The sequence below is a fragment of the Phalacrocorax carbo genome, chromosome 10 (genome assembly GCF_963921805.1).
Source record: "Phalacrocorax carbo chromosome 10, bPhaCar2.1, whole genome shotgun sequence".
Lineage (NCBI taxonomy): Eukaryota > Metazoa > Chordata > Aves > Suliformes > Phalacrocoracidae > Phalacrocorax > Phalacrocorax carbo.
Window position 1 is genome coordinate 25,622,603 of NC_087522.1, and position 24,515 is coordinate 25,647,117.

At 48.4% G+C, this 24,515-nt stretch overlaps 2 protein-coding genes across 7 annotated transcripts in view; one reads left to right on the forward strand and one right to left on the reverse strand.

The window, feature by feature from the left end:
* The window catches only part of CSTPP1 (centriolar satellite-associated tubulin polyglutamylase complex regulator 1), a 112,440-nt gene extending 97,630 nt beyond the window's left edge, over positions 1 to 14,810 (forward strand). Inside the window, exon 9 of the mRNA XM_064462670.1 lies at positions 14,792 to 14,810. Within this exon, the coding sequence (XP_064318740.1) occupies positions 14,792 to 14,795 (4 nt within the window). The 3' untranslated portion in view covers positions 14,796 to 14,810. The remainder of the gene's footprint in view (positions 1 to 14,791) is intronic.
* On the reverse strand, positions 1,771 to 24,515 carry PACSIN3 (protein kinase C and casein kinase substrate in neurons 3). Of its 6 annotated transcripts, none has more exons than XM_064462640.1 (11): positions 24,350 to 24,515; positions 10,824 to 10,900; positions 9,242 to 9,342; positions 8,658 to 8,814; positions 7,620 to 7,855; positions 7,077 to 7,232; positions 6,347 to 6,522; positions 5,430 to 5,550; positions 4,831 to 4,964; positions 3,668 to 3,825; positions 1,771 to 2,088 (listed from the first exon to the last, which is right to left on the reverse strand). In XM_064462640.1, exons 3-11 carry the CDS (start codon positions 9,293 to 9,295, stop codon positions 1,973 to 1,975), a joined length of 1,308 nt encoding a protein of 435 aa, XP_064318710.1. In that variant the 5' UTR covers positions 9,296 to 9,342; positions 10,824 to 10,900; positions 24,350 to 24,515; the 3' UTR covers positions 1,771 to 1,972. The 6 variants fall into 6 exon arrangements, with proteins under 6 accessions (XP_064318710.1, XP_064318711.1, XP_064318705.1 ...); XM_064462641.1 differs by having other exon boundaries at positions 3,668 to 3,828; positions 8,658 to 8,736; positions 24,350 to 24,513; XM_064462635.1 differs by having other exon boundaries at positions 3,668 to 3,828; positions 24,350 to 24,512.

Genomic DNA, 24,515 nt, shown 5'->3' on the forward strand with positions numbered 1-24,515 from the left:
TGAGGAATGACATTACTGATTCAGAACAAAAACCTTTAGCCTTGTTCTCTTGGTCTGCAGTCCCTCCCCCCATTCACAAAGGACAGTGCTAGGGATACTTTGGGCAAGACCTTTCAACAACTGATGCATTTTTGCAGTCTCACAAAAGTGCTAAACAGCATTAGTCTCAGATCCCTTTGTCTGTGGCAGACTACACTTCAAGGCACCTAGCATGCTGTAAAAGGCTAATTTCTGCTCTGTCTACCAGGCAGGCAGCAAGATGTTTGTGATACTTCAGTCTCTCAGGAGTTAACAGTGTTTGAATCCCCACCCCCTTTTCAGTCTACGCTTGTTAAACATCCATTTTGGTTCATTAGCTGCTGTTAACATTTGGCATTAAGTGACTGCAGAATGCTCACCTATGACTTCAGGCTTCCTCCCCCTTTATCACCCTTCCAAAAAGCTCCGAAGCAGCTCACCCCGTGTGGCTGGCGGAGGCTTGACTGAGTTTTGCAAGTATGATTTAACCAAGCACATCACATGTGCTAACCCAGAATAAGGATTTCCCTACAAAACGCTACTACAAACAGTGCACCTCAACAACAATTTCAAGCAGACGTAATGTGAACTGTTTTTAAACTGTTGTTTGGGACCGTGGGGGGCTGGTGTGTTTGTTTTTCAAAAAAATAGCAGCTTTTCCTTTATTTTGTTCCCTCAAGCTCTTGGGCTTATCTTATACAGAACATATCCATCAGTCCTCAGGTTTGAATATGCAGAGCACTAGGATCAGGACCCCACTGTGTCTCAGCAGCCTCAGAGGCTTTCAAGGGCAGAAACACAGGACAGATAAAGAGGTTTGATAGGTCCTTCCTGCTGAACAGTGCTTAACAACTGGGCCTAAGTACACCTGCAGCAATTCAGGACCAGAAGAAGAGTTATCCCTCTATAGCTAATACTCTGCCAGCCAGCAGGCAGCTTCTACACTCTGCTACTCTTCATCATAGCACAGAGGTCTTTGGCAAAGCAAAGAGTGCACTTGTGGCACGCATAAGTCAGGAATATGTAGGAGAAGGAAAAAGAACATCACTGCCGTGCCCTGAGTGTTCATGAAGAATGGAGGTGTAGCCAAAACAATCTAGAAGCATTAGAAACCCCAACACATACTAGTGCATTTAGGGGTCCTAAACAGAACAGCACAGGTATGTGGCTGCCTCTTGGTTAATACAAGCTTTAAGTGTGTTTCAAGGGCCACCAGCTTAGGAAATATTGAGCCAACTCTGACCTGCTGCCAGACAGTTCTGTTCACAGCTTAGGAGTCTGAATAGCCACATCATGCAAGAGGGAAGCCTCCTTCTCCTGTCCCCAGGCTGTACTATCATTAATTCCTGGTGTTATCCCAATACATCTGAGGGCAAGGGGAGGGGACATCCAGGTTGTTGAAGCTATATCCCTTATACCAGAGGAGCCAACAAATCTACAGGCAAAGGATACTGAAGACTTCCAAAAGATGTGGGAGAATAAGTAGATTTCTGTTAGTCAGCTTAATTGAGCCAAGAAGGGGAAGCAATACTAGAAGTTCCCTATTGCCCTGCACATCCAAAGTTCCTTGAAGAGGAAGCTTGGGGGCAGGGTAGGCCCCACCCCCCTAGGGATGCATGTGCACTGAAGCCAAGGAAGTCTCCTTTCTCTGTCTGAAGAGTTGCATGTGTCCACTTATCTCCCTTCACCGAGTGCAAGTCAAGAGGATCCATTCCCTTCTGCACTCCTATGCTCCTATCACAGTCAGAGAAATATTTACTCATCCTTGTTTATTTATTAGAAAATCCCTACAGGTCTAGGCATTTAAAATGAAGCAGTAGTTACATGGAATACGTGCCCTCAAAGTCCAGAAGTTTCTGGATATACTGCAAAGGTGGACTGGGGCCAGCAGTGACCCCGTGACCTCTGCAGGAAACGCTGGTATGGCTGTGAGATGCTAGCAGGGCAGTAGCAATCATGATCCAACTTTCTCAACATAGTTAGCAGGATAGAGTCCAACTTGGCCAGTGAGAAGTTGGCCCTTGCACCAGCCCTGCTCATCTTCCTCACTAATCTTCATTAGTTCTTCACCTAAAAGCACAAACAGTCATTAGGAAGCATGGCATTTTTCCCCACCTCAGAAGAGCTGATTAAAAAAAAAAAAGCAAGACCTAGTGGTCTGAATCACCGCACTTCTCTCCCCCCATCATGTTCGGTATAATACTGCACAGTTTAATCAAAGCCAGAGTTACTGACCTCTTCAGTATCAGAACCATCCCTTAGACCAAAGGACTTAAGAGACAGACATTAGAAATATTTTTGCCCTATATTCTGCCTGCTTTCCTCCCCCCAAAGGAACGTGCTTACAAGCCAGAGAGATCAGAAGGATCTCAGAGATTTCTTTCTCAGTAGCTCCTCTGTAGCAGGTAGGAAGAAAGTGTAAGAGGCTGCTAAGCTCAGGCTGTTAGGACCCAAAATGACTATTCCATGCTGTAGTGTCTGGTTTGGCCAGCAAGGCATGGAATCAACTCATTCCTCAGGCTATGACCAGGAAAGGCTTTTAACCTTCCCACACCTACTTTGGGAAAGGGCAGAAAGGTCCCCTTCTCCACCAGTAGAAGGTCATACTTCTGCCAGAGAGGGAGGTCTGACTGCATCAACAGGCACATCCCACACTGGCAGAGGCTCAAAAAGTCATCTGCTGTTAAGCTTAAGCCCTACTGGTACATGCTGCTCAGAGCAGATTCAAAAGGGGGATGACTGAAGCTAACCAGCCATGCCTCATTACACCTGCTGGGTGGAAAAAAGAGAGCAGAGTCAAGTTCTAGAGGCCCCATTTTGTAAAATATTTTAAGGCAACAAGTTAGTGTTAGGACATTTACTAGTATGGTAACACTGCAGCGTAGATATTGGCCTCAGGCACAAGCCCCTGCTACCAAAGGACTTCAGTGCCTTTTTAAAATGGGTGTATTTTGGAGAGGTATAGCACAGAGATACCATGTAAGACTTAAAACAAGCAAGATTAGAGACACTGTCAAGATCCAGATGTCCTCTTGGAGTTGGAAAAGGTGGCAGATACAAACTAAATTTAACTGAAGGAAGAAAAGGGGAAGGGTCTGCTTGCTCCAGCATTCTCTCTCACTCAGGCCTCTGTTGCAAGCCAGGATCTCCACTCTCAGGATACACATTTTGAGCAATAGCTCAAACCATAGCTGTTTATTGCCAGTCAAACTCTGCCTTCGGTAGTGTATGTCAGTCAGCTGAGCTTTCTCCCAAAACACTTATCTTCTGGTTACTTCAAAGGACAGTCCAGACCACCTATATAATTTTTATATCAATAGCACAAGGGAGAAGCATTCAATAAAGTCTCAAGATACAATAAATGCCTTAAGGAGGCAGGAAGGATCTGTTTTACCACTTGGGGTCTGGTCTCCCTACACAGTGACCAAGGCCCAGGCAGTATCTTTTTCTGTGGCCTCACTGTCTCTTAGTCTAGAAGAGCTTGGCCTGACTAGTGTATTATCCACCTCAGAGGAGCTGGCAGTGGGTCAGGCCAGAGGAAGAAGAATCAGTTTTCGAGGGAACATCCAGTTCTTAAAAAGTGTTTCAATCATTCAGTCAGCCTGAGTGAAGACAGCAAAAGGTTAGTAAGAGATTAGTACTTCTGTACCTGCTTTAAAGCTCAGCTCATCAGCCTCCTGTCCTGTGTAATCATACAGCGCTCGTACCCGTACACCTGGTACCTTTATGTCCTCCTCATGCCCGTTGGCATCCAGGCACTTCTTGGGAGTGTCCTCATCTGACCACTCCGAAATGTCTTCCTTCCCTCTGCTTTGTATGTGGAAGGAGAGAGGGGACAAGGCGGTTGTTAGATGACTCATCTCACCCACCTCCTCCTGAAACATACACCACCTAGGCTCCCCTGAGACTGCTGCACCATCGAATGAGGCGCAAGAGGCCCAAGAGCCAAGTGAGGGTGAACAGGGAAGAGAAATCCCAGGAGATACTAGATTTGGTTAAAAGCATCCGAGTGTTAGAGCCCTGGGGGCCAGGAGGGTAACTCATTCTCAAAGTATTTTCACGCATACACTCTCTTCATGACCTCATCCCACTCTAGCAGACCCTCTCACAACAAGGAAGGCTGGTCCTAACTGGAGAGCCCAGCTGTGTCCAGAGCTATTCCAGCCAAGAATACGACAGATGGGAAAAGCCACATCTCCCATCCCAAACAAACATGTCTGGAATGCCATTTTCCAAGTCAGGAACAGGAGCAGAGGGGAAGAGCAGCAGAGGACAGGCACCTGGAACCCAAAAAGCCGTGAAGAGGCTACATGCCATACTAACTTCACATGGGTGGGTGCCCCCAGGCTGTCATAGAAGAGGCTGTTCTGCTCCTCTTGACAGGAAAGCCTGTAGATTGGCAAGGGAAGCAGCTCTACCCAGACATGTCAGGCAGTACTCAGCACCATGCCAGAGGGGGAATAAAATCTGTTTAGGAAACAGTACAGCTAACTGGCAAGGCTGCCCGTGCCCATCCCTCCTCACCCTGTCTGGGAGTAAGAGGAATTGGGGAAATGCATGCCAGAATCTCACACAGCATTAGTCTGGCATTATTAGACTGATCTTTTCAAGGAAGGCACCTTGTGAGGCAGTACACACTAGACAAAAAAGACAAAAGGAGTAGGAGAAAAAGGCAGCTACCCCAAACCCTCTTTTCTACCCTGTCTTTTCTTAAGTTGAGGAAGGGACCACTCCTATCAAGCCAACTTGCTCACGACCCTGGGCAGATCCATACTTTTCCTAACCTGACATATCCCAGACTCCAGCCCTTACCTTTGCCTTGTCTGCAAAGGGGTCTGTGAGACAACACCATCCCCAGTTGGCAAAATGCTGGTCAGCGTGACATCGTCATCCATTTTACCACTCTTCTTCTTGGTGATCGGCCGCTGCGTTTCAAGGGACCATTCCTGTTTGGGGGAAAAGCAATAACACCATCAAACCACTCAGATACAAACGCTCTCTACATTTTTTTCTGACCAATACAGAAGGAGAGAACACCAGGTCGTACTTCAGTTGTGACTGGGCCGGTCAGCCAGATGGCCTTGCTGGCATAGCAGGCTCACTCCTGCTGAATACCAAAGTACAACAAGAAGGGCTGCGAGAAAATTCTAACAGGAACTTGGTCCCAAGGCCCTGACCACCAACTCCTGTTCTTTGACCTCACAGCTGGAGCATTTGCAGTTTGGCAGAGCTGCATGTGCCCCTTTCAGCAAAGAGCTTGCAACACAATGAGAATTTCAGAAGACTTTAACATCACGGGCCTACTGAGCAAAGCCATGGTCCTTCCAACGTGAGACTAGCAATCCACCAATTTCAGTAAAGCAGCCAAGTGTTTGGAAATAGTAACAATACACTCTAGAATGTTACATCACCTCAAACTGAGGCCAATTCATCGCCATGCCTGGTCCATGAGTGTTGCGCCACCACTTCAGGTCCTCCTGGTTGTCCGCAGCCATGATGACTTGGTAGAGATCTCGATACAAGGCATGAAAGCTATGACCAGGAAGACACAGAACCATCAGTAACCAAGTCCCTCAGCAGTTTCCCAAAAGCCAAGTAGGAAGAGCACAACCTCACGCACAATTACATAGCATTCGAAGTCCCACGGGATTAGGGATGCTAAAGCAACACCTGTTCAGCCCTAGGGAAAACAGAGCCACCCTTACAGAAGGGTCAACCTGGCAAATGGGACAGGCTTGTTTGGTGTAGCAGTGGCTAATGTCTGCCAGCTCTCAGCGCAGTTCATGCGGAGAGCATTGAAAAAGCCTGGCACATTCTTGCACATGGACAGGGAAGCGGCTCAGATTTATTGCTTCCACCTTCAAGTATAGGAGCCCAGAAGATAGGCTGCACCTATTTCCCCTGTGTAGACCCTACTTAAGGGCAGCTTTGGACTTACGGTTATCATTACCTCACAAAAGGTCTCCCCACTCAGGGCAGAAAGGGTGCAATAGCTATAGATACAATGAGGAGCAGCATTCCTCAGACTGGGATTACATATAGCAACATGGAGGCATTTCATAGAATTGAAACACACCCACAGGACAGTGCTGGGCAGTAGTGGAAGACGAAGGGTTCAGAGGCAGAAAGAATCGTCTCTGGGAGCCTGGCACTATCTGAGATCAGAGACACCAGCACTGGTCAGCCTGAAGGGACCAAATGCCAGTTCTCAGGCACACTTGGAAGGGGAAGGAGCGAGACTTGCCTGATGCAAGCAGGCAGCTCCCTTTCAGACACCAGAATTGGCACCCCAGGCTGGCAGACTGCCCTCCCGTGTCAGGGCTGATACCTGTCACTGGTGGAGAGGTTGAGATGCTGGTGCAGATTCAGGAACATCTCCTTAAAGAAGCACAATCGCTTGAGCTCTGCTTCCTGACAACCCTCAAACACTTGCTCCATGTCCTCCATGTAGCGGGGATTGTAGCGGTTCAGCTCTTCCAGCATCTTCTCATATTGATCCTTGCACTACATCAACCCAGGAGGACAGCAGTGAGATGTGTGGCCTTGATGTCAAGCCAGTGACACTTCCCCTGCTCTGGCTTGGGACTGACAAGTTTTCCCCCCCGCCCCTGCTGCTGAACAAATACACCACAGAAAGAAGCAGCAATCCCACAGCTGGTATCCCATACATTGCTCTCTTAATATTCTTGCAAGTTCCTTGTTCTTCCTTGCCACCCTCTTCCATAGAGGGCCTTCCGCACTTTCGCTCTTGAGGGGAGGGCAGGCAAACCAGCCACTTTTGGTAGCCAATCCCAGCTCTGCAGCTCCCACCCCCTGCATCAAATTCTCTACTTTTTTTAAATTTACTTACAAATTAGATCTTACCCAACACGAAAGATAGAGCAACCTTAGCCTTGGTTACTGAAGTCTCAGTCTAACTTGCTAAAACCTCTGACAATGGGGTCTCCCACCTCCTTACAGGCTTCAGCAGGAGCCATTTCACTGAGTGACATTACAACCAGTGCTTTTGCCTCGAGAGGAGTACCCTTGTGTCCCACATCCATACAACACACACTCACCTTCTCAGCCTCCTGAGTACACTTCTCTACACGCTCCTGCAACTTGCGCAGCTGTTCCTGAGAGATAGATGAGTCTGCCTTGGCATGGTTCTCCCTTGTATGGGCTGTCTTCTCCTCCTTCCGGGCTGCATGATAGTTTTTCTTCGAAGTCTCCACCTATAGGAGGAGAACACAGAAAAAGCCATGATCCTGACCACACCGATCCTCCATTACTCAGAGAGGGCATGGTAACATTTGTTACAGTCAGCAGCAATGGTTTCAGGACAACCTAATAGAAACGCCAGTTTGGCATTTAGTAAACCATGCTCCAAGGGGAAGAGGTACCTTCAAATGATCCCTTTTTCAGTGCTTACCTGCTGTGCAGGAATACAGAGCCTGTTATCAGCATCTTCCCACATGGGAAGGAAACCACAAAACCACCAAGACATCCCTCCCTCTCTGGCATTCTCCGCTACTCTGGCTAAACCCAATTTGTTTGCCCCATGGCTCTCAAAACCAGCTCAACTTCCCTTATCTCTCCCTCCCCATTCAGACTTTGCTCACATCTTTCATCTTCTTCACCCAGGGTTTCTGGGCCTTGCGGAAACCATCCTCTGCCTCCTTTGTCTCCTTGAAGCCTCCAATCATCTGCTTATGGTAGGCCTCCTTCTGCCAGGCCTTGATCTTATCAGAGTCTTCACCAGCCAGGTGGTTCCGGACGGCTAAGTGAATTTCACTCAGTTTGTCTGCAGCTGTCAGGAAGGCATGCCAGGCCTTCTCCAGAGTACCATACTGTGGACCTGCAGGAACAAGCACCAGAGGGGCTCTTACACCACAGGAGGGAACACAGATTCTTTTCCTCCTATGCCCATCTGTCAGTATGGAGTCACCTCCTTAACTCTCCCCCATCACACAAGTCAGCATTGACTGGTCTCCACACAGTCCCAACAAGCAGCATCTAGACTGGCTGTTACAGCTGGCCAAGATGGGCATTTCTTTATTAAATTTTCAAATTTATATTCATTTTATTGCATTTCTTTAGCCTTAGCTGTCCCAGATGGTGCCTGCTAGGAGAAGGTTTCTGTACAAAATTCTCTTAACGGATCTCGCCTGAGCTTCAGGACAGAGAGCAATGCAAGCTCATGACTGAGGTTAAAGCTTCTGCTTTGCAGACCAGTAGGTCCTTTGGGGCATCTGTCCCACTGTTTCCCATTGCCTTTTGGGGATGCTACCAGTTTGAGCCCGCTGCCACTAAATCAGCATTAGTAGTCATTCTGACTGGAGGAGAAGGAGACTCAGCCAAGCCATCCTTAAAAGGGGAGATCTGCAGCTTGATTTAAGACTTGGACCACCCAAAGACCTGCTAAACTAAACAAATAGATACTTTTTTTGGTAACCAAACACCTGACAATGCAGAGAACACCTCTCCAAGTGAATCAGAGGACTGGCTACACAAGAAGAGACACACCCAGAAAGTCACCCCCCTCCTGGAGAAGGGCAGCCTGACCCCCACGGAAACAGCATCACCTCAGTAAGAGAGCGCACTCGAGGAAGAGAGTGAAATGATTGTATCCTGTTCCCAGTCCAACCCGCCAACTTTACCTTTCTCCACATTGGTCCTCCACTTACGGGACCACTCTGTTAGCTGCTGGGCATAGTTCTTCTCTATCTTGGCTCGCTCCTGGAAGCAGGAGATTAAGTCATTGCAGAGCCGGTACCCATCATCCACACGCTTCACTGTCCGTCTGTAGTTTCCAGCCTGAAATTTCATACATCATCATCATTTATACTGTACTGACTTCTATGTTCCTTCAGCACAGACCACAGCAGGTCTGTCATTGTGTGGGGAGGAAGCACAGGCCCATCTGAAGCCAGCAGCTGGGCTCAGACCTTCCTCTGGCACTCTCTCAGGCAGGCACAGCAGTGGAAGGAAAAAGCCGAGATGCTTTGCTTACCTCTCGCAGCTCAGATCAGTCTCAGCTGAACAAGGAACATCTGTGGAGGAAAGGGTCACCTCTTCCCAGCAGTAACACACAGCATGTTACTGAACCTCCCCACCAGTGCCTCCCTTCCACTCCCCAAGAGCACCACGTCACCCAGGAACCTGAAACTCAACGCCATCATTCCACAGATGGGAGGTAAGAAGACATTCCTACCTCCCACACACTCTGATTATCCCTCCTTACCTCCCAGAAACTGCCCCCAGGAGCCTCCCCGCCAGCATCATCTTCTGATGACATCACTCCCGTTTTCTTGCAGCAGAGAATTTTTGCAGATTTCAGTTAAGCTGAGAAGAGAGAAAAGTGATTTCTAACATAGCAGTGGCCAAGGCTTTGCGGAAAGCAGAGTTTTCCATGACTCTTGGAGCTAGAACCACCCAACTTACTGCCCTGTAGGCAAGTACTAGCATGACTGCACCTCCAGCAGCAGATGGCTAGATCCCACAGAGATGCCCAGGACTGACCATGCCTCCTCCCTCCCTGCAGACAGAAGGCCTCCTTGGCAGGCCTGCAGCACGTGTGGAAAGGATGTCATAGAAGACAATCTCGCCAAACCTCAGCTGTACAGATATTGGAGATGCTAGTGAATCCAACACCCTTCAGCAGCACCAGACATCTCTGCAGAGATTCCTTTCTTAACAAAGGCCTTCAAGAGGGTAGAAAATGCTACAGAAACTGAGGTAGCTAAAGCTGTTTGAAATCTGCCTTGAAAGACTTATTTAAGTCTTCTGTCAGAGATGGCTCCAGCTTCCTGGTATGACTCAGGATTACAACAACTGACTGGAGAAAACAAGGCTGAGCAGTCAGCAGGCAGGCATGTCTTGAATGGGGAGGAACCCTATAAGCTGCCCACCAGCTGAGCTGGGCTTGAGGAGAAGTACAGGAACACACTGGGGCTTACCCAGCCAAATGGCACGGCAGCACACACCCTGTTACCCAGCGGCGCTGCTTTCCTAGCAGCATCCTTGTAGGGCTGGTGTTTTCATTACCCTCAACTCTCACTACATTAGGCTCAAAATCTAGGCTAGAAGGTAAAAGGTGCATATCATCCTCTGTTGTGTCAGAACTTTTGCCTGCTCCCCTGTGCTAGTCTGTGCTGCCAGTTTGCTCCTGACATGGTGTGATACTATGAATTCCTTGGGGAGAGAGTCAGGGTTGCTTTTCTGCAGGAATGAGGGAGGGAGTAATGGAAAAAGGCCCAAGCCCAGTCATTCACATGCAAACCCACTCTGTTCTAGGCAAGCCTGGGTTAATGCAGCATAGATGCCCTTTGCTGCCACTTCTCCTCTTACACATTCCTATTTATAAAAAGCTTCCCTCACACCCGAGAGAGATATCTGTTCATTCTGCCAGCCCACAGAGCACACAGCAGAGATGAAGTTCAGGTCAAGAGTCCACATCTCCTGCAAATCATTCTCAGTGGCACAAGCCACACCGTGAAGCACCCCAGGACAGACTGCAGGAACTTCCTACATCTCTGCTGAAAACAGTTCATCTGTTTGCCCAGTCTCATCCCATGGAGAGTGTCAGGAGTACATTAATGCTGCTGTTCTGGGTTTCTCCAGAAGGCTGAAAGTGCTGAATTCCAGTCACAGAAGCAAGTTGTTAAATGGGACATAGTACGCAGACCTTGAAACCTGAAGAATACCTCCACCCATGCCACCAGCTGTCCCTGTCCTCCCTCCCTACTATTTGTCAGTGCACTACAAAGCTATATTATGTGCCTCCAGGGCACGCAACTCTACTCTTGTCCCCAGTAACTGCATACCTGAAAGCGAGATGCCGCAGGGGAGCAGCGGGCAGCTGGCAAGAACGTCCCGAGCCCTTCAAACTCCACGAAAAAGACTGGAGGAGACAGAGATAGGCACAGTTAGACACTGCTGCTCCTTTGAGGGGATACTGATCTGTTCTGATGTATCACAATCCTAGGGGTGTCCCCCTTCTGCCAGCTACTAGGAGGGGCACCCTCTGATACAGCAGCTGCAGGCACTACGCCTCCTGAGATGTCACATTCCAGCACATAGGAGAGATGCCAAATCCTTGTGTCACAAGATCTAGCCCCAGAGAGAGTTAAAATAGAAACACTGGGGCGGCATGGCAGCACTAGCACTGTGTGGGAAAGGTAGCACCCCGACAGCTGAGCAAAGGGTACAGCTCAAGGCTAGAAAGGTGCAAGAGAAGCACGCTCCCCAGGCCTGGTCCCCTCTCACTGTACAGTGCTGGGTTAGCAAACCCCGCCACCTCCATGCACTGCTGCCCGCAATTTTACACATAGCTGGAGTTGGGAGAAGAGAAGGACATACACGTACACTTTCTCCAGTCCCTTTTTACTAAAGGTGGAAAGGACTTGTATACAAGACGAAGGACTCGATAAGTCTCCGTTTATAAAACAAAACCCAAACACAGGAATGTATGTTCTTGTTTAGAGGCCTGGCTCCTTTTAGCAGCAGGGCACCTAACACTGCCCTGGTAGGGTGGGGCTCTCTACCAGCAGAGCTTTTTTGACTCTTAGTTCTGTAAGCTGTCCCCATCACATTCTCAGAAATACTTCATTCTGCATTATCGTATAGGTAACCATCATTAATTTTCCACAGAGGACTGGGAAGTAAAAGGCCTGCAGAGGCTAAGGAAACTGAGGGCAAAAAGAGGCATTTTTGTTCACCTCACATTCACTTCCCTGAAGATTTACTTCAGGGTCAAAAGTCTGTTTATTTAAAAGACAGACGAGCAAAAAAACCCTCCTGCTCGTCCATGAATATCCATTCAGCTGAGGCTGGAAGGTTAAGGCAACTGGGAGTTAATACAGCTGAGAGCAGAAACTGCAAAACCCAGGAGGGAGTGGGATTTTTAGCCAGACATTAAAACAGTTTTGGAGAAGTAAAAGGTAAGAAAAGAGGAGGAAGGAAAGAAAAGCAGACTAGGTTACTGGAAATGGACCAGGGACCTTTGGTGAGGAAGGGGTGGGAAGGAAGAATTGGGATACTTCTGCAAGATCCAGGTCACTGGTTAAAAAGTTACTGCTCATCATAAACCTTCCAAGACTTCCCAGTGGTCCCCAGCAAAACCAGACTACACATTCCTGAAACTGCTAAGATTAAAAAACTTCATTAATAGTTATGTAAATGTATACTTAAATCTGCCCCAGACCCTTTGTTTCCTTCCCCTAAAAAGACACAGATCATTTAAGTGTGACACAAAGGTTGTATCACTTTTTCCATCCCACACCCCCATCCCCACTTTATCAGGAAGCAATGAATCACAAACATGCCTTCCATCTCTGGTTTCCGATTCAAGCTGACTACGCAGTGCTAGAATTCGGGGGTAAATGTGGAAAGCTGTTGCGTGTCGGAGTGTGCTTGTTCATTTGAGGGACAGTCAGGCAAAAAATCCCCAAAACCTACCCCAAATCCATTCTTTTGGCAGTTCCCACATTAGAATTTGGGCCATACCTACTTATTTTCTCAGGAGTTACAAACCCAAATAACTGGATTTGCTACCACTAAGATCAACAGGCTCTGAAACATAATAGTAGCTGTGCTGGATCAGACTAAGGGTTCTTACAGCCCCATAGCCCCTGAGGACAGCAGCCAAAAGCAGGTGCCTTCCCTTGCTTTGAGAGCAGAGCGAGCATACATGATCACGGAACAGTTTCAGTTGGAAGGGACTTTTAGAGGCCGTCTAGTCCCACCCCCCTGCAGTGAGCAGGGACATCTCCAACTACCTCAGGTCGCTCAGAGCCCCGTCCAGCCTGACCTGGGATGTTTCCAGGGATGGGGCATCCACAGCCTCTCTGGGCAACCTGGGCCAGCGCTTCACCACCCTCATTGTAAAAAGTATCTTCCTCATATCTAGTCTGAGTCCCCCTTCTTTTAGTTAAAGCCATTACCCTTTGTCCTACTGCAACAGGCCCTGATAAAGTGGACTTGTAGGAAAGATGAGGACAAACTTAAGTACTGAAAGGCTGCAATAAGGTCTCCCCGCAGCCTTCTCTTCCCCAGGCTGAACGACCCCAGCTCTCTCAGCCTGCCTTTGTAGGAGAGGTGCTCCAGCCCTCGGATCATTTTTGTGGCCTCCTCTGGACTTGTTCCAACAGGTCCATGTCTTTCCTGTGCCGAGGGCTCCAGAGCTGGACGCAGCACCGCAGGTGGGGTCTCACCGGAGCAGAGGGGCAGAGGCACCTCCCTTGACCTGCTGGCCGTGCTGCTGGGGATGCCGCCCGGGATACAGTTGGTTTTCTGGGCCGTGAGCACACATTGCCAACTCAAGTCCAGGTTTTCACCCACCAGTACCCTCAAGTCGTTCTCCACAGGGCTGCTCTCCATCCCTTCATTCCCCAGCCTGTGTTGGTATTGGGGGTTGCCCCAACCCAGGTGCATGACCCTGTACTTGGCCTTGTTGAACCTCATGAGGTTCTCACAGGCCCACCTCACCAGCCTGTCCAGGTCCCTCTGGAGGGCATCCTGGCCCTCAGGTGTATCAGCCACACCACTGAGCTCAGTGTCATCTGCAGACTTGCAGAGTGTGCTCTCGATACCACTGTTTGTGTCATTGATGAAGATATTAAATAGTACTGATCCCAGTATGGACCCCCAAGGGACACTACTCGCACCAATCTCCACCCAACATTGAGCCATTGACCACTACCTTCTGGATGTGACCACCCAACCAATTCCTTATCCACTGAACAGTCCACCCATCAAATCCATCTCTCTCCAATTTAGAGAGAAGAATGTTGTGGGGGACCATATCAAAGGCCTTATAGAAGTCCAGATAAATGGATGCCTCCCTGCATGCTCTCGAAGCCTCTAACCATTTGGTGACAGGAACTTCCTGAGCTGGATGTGGCACCTTTTAATTTAGTAACACTCAATCGCTTTCTCCTCCATTAGTTTCTCCAATCTGCTTTTGGATCCGCATGGGTTTTCGGCATCCACAATATCATGTGGCAAAGTATCCCACTGCTTAAGGCTACACTGTAGTCATCAGCACAGCAGCTAGGTGGGAGAATACAATAAAGTAGTATATTTCTACAGGGTAATCTTCATGATCTGAGTAGCAGCCAGTTGATTACATATTTCCATAGCAGTTATATAGGCTTTATAGAAGTCCAGAAAAATCTAGCTTGGTAGAAGCAAAGAGGTCAAAGAACAAGGAGGACCCTTTCCTGCCAGGCTTTTTCTGGACTTTACATACTCCATGAGCCCATGTCAGTCAGCAGATCAAATTGGATCTGCATGCAGACATAGGGAAAGTACTTAGTACTGCACACAGGGGCTGAAGAACAGCTGCTGCTGTCACCCTGAGCCCCAGAAGAGCAAACAGATTGCCACTCCACCCCTTCATGCCTCATTATTCCCAAAACACCGCATGTGTTGTGAGCCACCAAGAGCCTGAGACCAAGGGAAACCAGAGTTTGCCAGGAAAAGCAAATATATGAGTTATACTTGCAAAAGCCCAGAGGTTGTTTCACAGCAAAGTAGAGATGATAGGGCTAGCTTGTGGACAGCCTGATATAGCAAGAGCCACCACATAAGTCATGAGGGCTGGCAAAGCCTGTACAGTATGAGCAACATCGCTGGACTTATATTGGGTCAGCTGGAGTTGTATGTGGTGCTAACCCACATATAAGACTCTTTCTGATGCTACTGCCACCTCTGCTAAGAGGAGGCTACCTAGCAAATCATATCTGCAGGGCAAAGGAATGTTTATCCCTGCCTTCCCACCTTCCTCTTTCAGCTAACACAGTAAAGAGCTACTTGAGATATCACTGCAGCTCCCGCCAGACAAGATCTCTGAAGAAGGAGGGAGAGAGCAACCACATCTCTATTCACCTCACACCTCCATAGGATTATGGACGAGAGCATCAGACACCACTACAACAAGCGACGTCAGGCAGACAAACTGAACCATGTAAATGAGATTTCTGCAGAGCTATAGCCCTTTCTGCTAGTAGTGTTAAAAAAAGGTACTCCCCTCCTTCCCCCAAATACCTGCTCTCACTTATGACCGACATAGTTATTAGGCCACACCTGCTATCAACTCCCTATTAAGTTATCAAAAAATTGCTCTTGGTTTTTAGCTGCAGAAATGTGGAATGGCTCATGACTGCCTCACTGGTACTGAGCTCCACTCAGGGAAATGCCAGAGGGCTTGTCATGACAGAGCTTTAACCATGTTGTTAATCTCACCCCCGCTCCAGTCAATCACACATCAGACCACAGATGCCTCCCCGCAGCTCAAGGCATCAGACTAAACCTTCCCTCTCAAAACATGTGAATCTGGCAAGACACTACACAGTATGTCTTATTGTTTCATGTTTTTACAACATGAGTACAATAGGCTCCTGATCCACAAATAGAACTTCTAGACCCAATATTGATAATGACTCTTCTCTACTTCAGAAACCTTTCCTTAACATAGGTAAACCACAGGGATCCTCCTCCCTCTACCCCACACTGCAATACTTTGAGCCTCCAAAAGCCCAGTGCATCACTACTGTGCATTGCTCAACTGCCTCCTGAGACTCCTCGTGAGCAATTGTTTTCTGAAGTTTGCCAAGAGCAATGCTCAAAGGGCTGGTGCATGCAGCCCTGCAGGAATTCATCCACAGAAACAGTGCTTGTACACTGTGCCAGACAAGACCTTCTGCCCAACTCCTCTCCCCTTGCCCAGCGCAGACACATGAGGGAGCAAGTTATGTTTATCTAGTAATAGTAACTGGGGCTTTACGTAAGGCACATTTTCATTATGGACCAATTTCTGCATAGGTGCTAGAGTCAAGCTAAGCAAGAGGTTTAATCAGGAATGGGCTGCTACTAACCTATTTCCACCTCCAAACAACAACTAACACCACAAGGCAAGAACATGAGATTTCTGGCACCAATTTGATTCCCAAAGAGTCACTTCTCCAGTACAGCAGGCAGTGGTGAAGGTATTGTTTTCGCTCCAGGGCACTTCTGGTGTAGGTTGCAGACCAATATTTCAATCTGGACAATCCAAATACACAGAAGGATGACAGCCCCCCTCCCCTTACAGAATGACAGATGTGAAAACCCTTCTTTTTTTTTTTTCCCCTGTTAACTTGCTGTCAGAACGGAACTAGAGAGCTGGAGCCAGGAGGTTCCACATGACTCCCGCAGTGGGTTGCTGCTGGTACAGCAGTGCTAGGAAGGTCCCGGGATGGAGAGAATGAAGTTGGGCATGGGACAGGCTGTCCTTTCCAGCCTCACCATCTCTGGAGGTGCACATGCACCTGCTCTGAACACACCTGCACATGCACATGCTCTGAACCAGTGACTGTAATGGTGCCCAGTAACATGCTCTCCACTGCCCTTATATAGGACAACTGATATTTACAAGTGTACTCACCTTCAGAAAGAAGGGGGGCCAGTTCTTCTCTACAGCTATAGAGGATGCCAAGGAACAAGAAGATCCTCCAAAACTTCCCTTAGAGATATTTATCTTACTGCTGTAGTCACACCCTTGGTAGAGTCACCTGACTGGGAAGGGGACTAAGAGCCAGTGTTTCCCAGCCACTCCCTAAGGACTGAAGCCTGCCAAGGCCACCTAATGCAGTTTCAAGAAAGACTTCAGCTGATCTCTCCAGCCAGGGAGAGGTCAGAGAGACATCAGGCAGAACAGTAACTACGCAAACAAAGGTCACTTCAGCTACATGCAAGCCTGTAACAGAAGCCTGTCTCCCAGACAATGATTCTCTAGAGATCATGTGGCTGTCCACTAGCAAATTTCTCCACGATTATTCCAAACTACTAAAATACAGATCCTGCCCCATTTAAGAGGCTGACCTCCTGAGTCTACCTGCTGCTTTATTACTCTCTTATTTCAGGCCACAGCTTCTTTATATTGGCCTTCTCCACATTTGGACAAGGCTAATGTACTGAAGACAGACATAGCCCCATGTGTTACCTCAAGTTTTCAAAGTGTTCATTCAGAATTAAATACTTTCCACATCTATTATCTATTCCCTGTCAGGTTCTCAGAGGCCAAGGCTACAGGACAGGCTTCTACCAACCCACTGCTGCTGATCTAAAGGTCGGGATTTCTGACTGACATAGCTTTACCAGGCAGAAATTGTTTCACCAGAAAAGGAAAAATACTGCTTTCTTTTCCAATATGATGTAGGAAACCTTCATTATCACAGGAACACAGGTCTATCCTGGTTAACACAACAATACGTGACAGTGTTAATGAAGGAATGTATTGGGCTATCAAGGGCTGTGTTAGATTTTCCCCAGTTGTTCTTCCTATGAAAAGAAATTATTATGTACTCAAATATCCACAGAATTAAAGGATGGAGGAAATCAGTGCTGGACCACGGGGTACCCTACTCTAACAGGGCAACAGGCCATGTTCATTTCGTATGTTCAAGACAGTTGCTGGAATAATCTTGATGTTTTATGTACTTTGCAGGCAGCTACAAATAGGAGCAAAGGATAGCTTAGAGACACACATCTAAGCTACTAGGAACAGCACTACACTAGCCTACTTTCTTAGCCCTGTGAATAGCATGGCTCCTGTTCCACACATTGGTCAGCATGCCCACTTCCCAATTCCCACTCTCTGGGTTACCCCCCAATCTCAGGGCAAGGTTTTAACCCATGCAGATATTAAGAACCTGTAATCTCTACTGTCCTACTCCCTGAGCCACTTCAATTGCTTGCTTCCAAGCTGGGTACTTCGTACCCCACTGCATCAGTCTCTCTAAGCAAACACCAAACTTGCCAGCAAGTACATGCAGTCAGCACTTCCCTTTTAATCAGAAGGGACCCCAAACTACTGGAAGCTATTTCTTCGTAAATCATTGATAAATAGGTGTTTAAAGCTGGAGCCGAAGCCATTATACCCACCTCAACAATCTCAGTCTGCACTGCAGTTTTTCCAGGATTTAGCTCCATTTTACCTGGCCATGGTTTTTTCTGCACTCAGTGACTGGCAAGGCAAGATCAGTACTCCATCCTGTAACGCAGTTGCCTCTAACTTAGTAAAGGCAACTCATTACAATAGTAAGCTGAGCCAGTCCACCTACTTCCAGCCAGGCTTTGAGTAGTTTGTTTTGTTCAGCTCTTTATGTGAGCAGCAGTGATCCAAACAGAGCAAAACACCCCAGCCTCATCCAAACCTGAGCAAAGAAGGGAGAAACAGAGGGTGGAGATAGGGGGTGCTTCCTGTGGTGGTGAGAGGGGAGAAAAGAAAATAAAACCCAAGAACTCCTCTAAGTTCCTGTCAATGGAATATTCTCCTCCTATGATTACGTCACCTTGCAAACTGCAGAGCATGGATCAAGTTTACTTGAATGCATTAAGTAGTAATAAGGAAGCAGATTGCAATCAATGCAATCAAACAGCCTCTAGAGGAGCCACAAGCCAGTTAGCTCTGTTCTAATACTGAGCTTCTGGAGGTTTCTTGCTTCACTAGACTGCACAGTAGTCAGATGTCTCCAGTCAGCCTTCTTTGCTCCTTCCTCCCATTTGGAAGTCACAGTGGTTTTTTAAACCAGCTGTAGTTCTGCAGCTCCTGGCTTGCCTTTACCAATACTTGTCTTGTCCATTAGCTGTCTTCTGAGGAAGGGGGATTGGGAGATCGTGTTGACAAGTATTCTGTCATTCAGACCAAGTGTGTGGCAATCGTATGGCCAATGAGTTCGAAGTACGGCACTTCTTTATCTCTGCTTGCATCAATCATGGAATCATAGGATCATTAAGGTTGGAAAAGACCTGCAGGATCATCAAGTCCAACCACCAACCCAATGCCACCATGCCCTGAAGTGCCACATCTACATGTTTTTGAACATCTCCAGGGATGGTGACTCTACCATCTCCCTGGGCAGCCTGATCCAATGCCTGACCACTCTTTCAGTGAAGACATTCTTTCCTAATATCCAATCTAAACCTCCCCTGATGCAGCTTGAGGCCATTTCCTCTCGTCCTATCGCTAGTGACTTGGGAGAAGAGACCAACACCCACCTCGCTACAACCTCCTTTCAGGTAGTTGCAGAGAACAATAACATCTCCCCTCAGCCTCCTCTTCTCCAAGCTAAACACCCCCAGCTCCCTTAGCCTCTCCTTATCAGACTTGCCCTCTAGACCCTTCACCAGGCTTTGTTGCCCTTATCTGGACATGCTCCAGCACCTCAATGTCCTACTTATACTGAGGGGCCAGTTTTTGTTTTTACTTGGTAAAACTGATTTACTAAAACCATTATGTGAATACTTTCCTTCCAAATATTCACATAATGCAGACAAGAACCTGAAAGATTACCATCATCAAGGCATTTCTGAAGTTCATCCAGTTCTCTGCACAGTTCCGAGTCCCAAAAAGGCTGTAGAAGCGAGTACAACCAACTTTTTGAAGCGAGAGCTGAATAAGGTAAAATTGCATGCTAGGACATCTCTTATGGTAAAGAAGAACGAGGTGTAGCACCACACCCATTGCTTCTGTTCCAACACTGTGGTCAGTCCCTCCACTTTGACAACAAGGCTCTTTGCTCTCCCTTTGTCACTAGAGCTAGATTTACTCAATTGCTTCCTCACAGGAAAACCTAAACAACATAAAGAACAACTGCAACTGTAAGGCAGACTTCATCGTGCAAACTGCCAGAACTATAGGCCAGCTTTTACACAGACTCATTTCACACAATCTTTTATGGGACCAGGTGTGTAAAAAGAAAGCAGTTTGTTCTGTGGACTGGAGAAGACTTTCAGTAACTTAGATTCCCTTCATAGCATTCCTGGTTGAAGAAGACTTTGACAGATTCAATCACTTTATAGGTACGCCATTCCTGAAGATAATCATATGCCTTTCTGACCTGTTTCCCAGAGACACACACAGATAACAAGGATGAAGTAGGGCAGCCATTAGGAACTGGCCTGCACAGTGGATATTCATACGTCATGCACTCTTCCTGAAGTTTGTTATCCTGTATGTCATGGAGCAACTTTTATCTACTTTCATACTATCTGCACAGAATCTGCTTTTTGGTACCAGTAGTGCCTCTTCCAATAGACTTTTCAATCTCAAACTGAAGAACAGGACTATTAATATAAACTACTTCATATCTCAAGCATTATCAACAAGACTCCAGGAGAACGCAAGCAAATGGGACGGTCAGCCCAAAAGGCGCACATTACAGAATAAATTTTAACTGTTCAACATCACTGGAATGTCATTTGTTTTCCCAGCCCATTGCCCAAAGCAACGATCTCTGTTTCTGATCGTCAGGACTCAACCTGACATGTTAAGGAAAGAACACTGGGAGGCTTTTTAAAAACAGAAAGCACAAACAGAGCAATCCAGCGGGCTTTGTTTCCCCGGCTTCCTGAGCTGTGGGGTGGCAGCTGCTTCAAACCCCTGCTTTTTTCCCTTGCATTGGGTTAGGAGCCTGCTGAAATCAACAGCGGGCGTTCACACAGGTTTCCACAGGTCAGCAGCCCTAGTACAAGGAAGAGCTGGCTGAAAACACCAAGAAGCAAAAATAAATATCTAGAATCATACAAGAAGTGAAATATGCTGCATCTTCTCCCAGTCCTCCATGAAAGCTTCTTGCCCTTGTCAAAGACAGGCAGCAAGCCCACTTCAGAGCTCTATGCAGCAGCACTGCAGCTGAAGGCTCAGCACACACAGGAGCGGGAGAGGTTTGCCTCGGCAGCAGGGCTACTGAGGGAGAGGAGGAAGTTACTGCCAACAGATGGATAATCGCCTATAGGTGACTGAGAGGGCTGACTGTGTCCCCAGCAGCCCAGGAGGTAAGTACCATACATTCCTGCAAAGAGAAGAGACACATCTTGGGCAAGCTCATAGCACAGACAGGACTGAGAAGGCTGAAGACCTGCTAACACTGTTAGTTGTGGGTTGCCCACAGCAATTCTAACTCATCTAGCCTGGAAAAACTGACAGGTCACAATAAACAGAATTCTACCACAGTCACCTACTAAGAGAATATAAAATCCTACACAAGTCTAATGCCTCTGGATCCAGGCTCCCAGTAGCATGGAGCTCTCTCACATGCCTCTTCAACAAACTACAATGTCCAGTGACAACCACGAGATTTAACACACAAACTCTGACTATCACAAGTCTGAAAAGGCTCTTTCCCATCGTGCCATTCGCAGTGAGGAGAAACCACTGAAGGCTGAAATACAATGATGATGCTGTTCACACATATTGCCTTATAGCAGTGCCCAACTTCAGCCCCCATTTCAGCTTGAAGGAACATGAAACTATTGTACCAGTCACTGAAACAAAGCTGGATGATTACTGTAGAGGACACACCAGGCTCTCTGCACTGATGTTACACTTTATGCTGCTGGAAAAACTTGTGCCGAGACAGAGTGCATTTGGATGTTAAATTATAGTGGTCACCATGCTGCAAGGTAGCGGCAAAAAGCTACGTCTTGAACAGCTTCTTCACTGCTCCAAGGACACGAAGTTCTTTTGTTATTCTTCAGAAAGCAAAAACCCAAGTTCTTCATGAAAACTTCCAGATAGAGTAGTCACAGTTTTCTGTCCCACCCACTAAGGCCTTAGACTAGATATTAACGCTTTTTTTTTTTTTAATCTATCTGACACAGTTCCCTGCCATACAGTACCCTCTACAATCATCATGCTGAGTAACTAGTGATAAAATAGAAAGTCTGTTTTAAAGAGATAGAGAGTCCCTCAAAGGGCTTAAACAGCACTCCTATTGTTTAGGCATTTCCCCATGAACTCTCAAGAGCAGCCCATATTCACACATCACTGATCAGCTGATGGCAAAAATAGAGGCAATTTTTTAATGCTCTCTGATCAAGAGCATAGCTTTTTCCACTCAGGCTACAGGCAGACACTTTTAGTTTTTGAGGTCCCCGGTTCAATTCCTGGCTGCCAGCCATGACACAGACCAAATAGTTCAAACAACAACTGAATGATCCTCAGCCCTCAAGATGGCCAGAATAAAGAATATACAGTATTTGCCATGCTCAGTGATATCATATGAGTTCCTAACAGAAGCTCATGTTGCCCTGGTGCAGTAACTAATGTGTCCTCACATTTTTGCATCTCCTAAGAAAAGCAGTCACATGCAAATATACCTGACTGTATTGTTGAATTAGAAAAACCAAAAACCAACAAACCCAACAAACTACATATCTCTGTGTGTATATATATATACACAGGCACACATTTATTTCTTTTTTTGAAACTCATGTTCATCCAGGGAAAGCCCAGAAGATTCAGGCTAGCTCTTTTATAATCCACAATAACTTAAAATGACTAAAAGCACGAGTCACTGTCCTGTGAAGAAATGAATTTGAGTCCATCAGATTTTTCAAGCTTTTATGACTTGGTTATGCACACAGTCTGCCAAGGACCCGTGGCATTTTGGCACAGTCCAGTCACACACAATCCTTATTCACACACTGATGTTTGATATTGGAGTTCCAGGTTGGCAGTTGTTCTCAGGCCTATGCATAGCTGACACACTGAAGTTACCGCTTTTCACAGCCTGAGAAGGAGAAGACAGTCTTCACTTGAACAAGTGCAGGCAAGCCAGAGAAGCTCAAACTCACAGGTCAGAAGGAAAGAAAAAAAAAAAAGCCAATAATGCAGTATAGTACAGCAGGCACAGAATAGGGAAGGCAGTAAGCAGCTGATCCAGCTCGCACATTCATCCTATTCCAAGCTGCAACTCAAAGGACAATCTAGTAAATATTTTAGGGAACTTCTAGTGAAATACCATTAACAACACAAAACACTGTCAAAGCAGAACAGGCTGTCTCACCCAGAGCACATTGTGCACTTCACAGAAAGGTGAATCCTTGGCTGAAAGAATGTGCCTAGTTATGCAACACAAGGGGAGAAGCTCCCCTTCGACTCCACCCAGAGACGAGCTCACACCTGGAGCGAGGAGTATCTGGACCCTGTCATTTTAGCCCACGCACTACAGTTGTGCATTCTGCTCCCATTACACACCAAGAATGACTTGAGTCGTTGTAAGGCTTAGTGACTTCTTGGTGGCATTTGAATTCCAGGGTGGAGTGGGAGGCTCTGCTAAGGTTCTGCATTGCAATCAATCACCACTGTATCAGAAATTCCTTTGTACGAATTAGACCAGTGGCAGATTTGAAGGGGAGAGGCACCCATCTCCCATTTCAGGGGGCAGGGAACACCAATCTCGTTACAGAGTGAAGGGAAAGGCCAGACCTAGGGCCAAAAGCAAGTGCCCGGAGGTGGTCTGTTAACATCCCCCTCACTACCAAGCTCCAAGCCTTCTGCAAGCCTGGAGAACTGAAGCAAGAAAAGAACACATAGTTGGCACAGAAAGCAGTGAAACTGGTTAATGTGTTTGGGCCACACTAGCTTCACTTATCAATAGCTTCACAGAGATCCCGGCTCCCCCCTCCTGCCCGCAGTGACAAATCACAGACTGTCTTCTCGAGCCCTGGATGTCCAGGCACGCTAATACCCTCCACGTTTATCAGCTTTTCCCTGCCTCGGGCCAGGGAGGACGCGGTAACCCCAGCAGCCTGCCCGGGGCCAGGCAACACCGCCGCAGCACCCCCCCTCGGCCTGCCCTGCGCCCCGCTCTCCCCTCCCTGACACCAGGGCACCCAGAAGGAAGGATGGGGACGAGCAGCTGTCCCGTTTGCCCCACTCCGCCCCTCAGGAGCCCGGCTCACGGACCGGCAACATGGAGCCCCCCCAGAGTCACGGGGCGCCGCGCCCCGAGCCCGGCCCCCAGCGAGGCCCCCTCCCCCGGGGGTCCTGGCGAGCCGCTTCGCCCCTCTGCACTACAGGGCTGCCAGCGCCCGCGGCTCCGGTTTCAGAGCGTGAAGCCGCTCAACGGGGACCCGGCACAAAGGGGCCCCTGTCCCCGGAGCGGAGGCGCGGCTCCGGAGGGAGGGAAGGAGCGCCTCCGCAGCCCCCAGCGCCCGAGCGACGGGGCACCCGGTGAAAGTCAGGCTAGCGGCTGGGCCGCAAGGGACCGGAGAGCTTCCCTCAGCCTCCTGTCAACAGCCTACCGGGGACCGCGAACCCGCCGCCCCTCCCGGCCCCGCCGCTGCCCCGCGCCTACCAGGGTCTCCCCTCCTCACCGAGCCGCGGCGGTCCCCTCCTGCCCACAGGCCAGCGTCCGACCGGGCACCGCCTCCCCCACCCGCCCCCTTTCCATGAGGAAACTTCCCCGGCAGCCGCCAACCCTTCCCGAGCCGCGGCCGCCCGCCGAGCCACGCTGCACGGGGGACAGGTCCCAGAGGCGGGCCGGCTCGGGCCCGGACGGGCGGAGCGGGCAGCCCCACTTACTCGGCGGTCAGCTTAGCACGGCTCGGCGGGGCGCGCAGCGGGCAGCGGCCACCTGGCCTGCGGGGGAGAGCCGGGCCCTCCCCCTATTTCAGCCGCGGGAGAGGGGGGCTCCCGCCCCGCCTCCAGCAGCTCCCGGCGGGGCGGGCCCGCCCCGGGCACTCCGGTG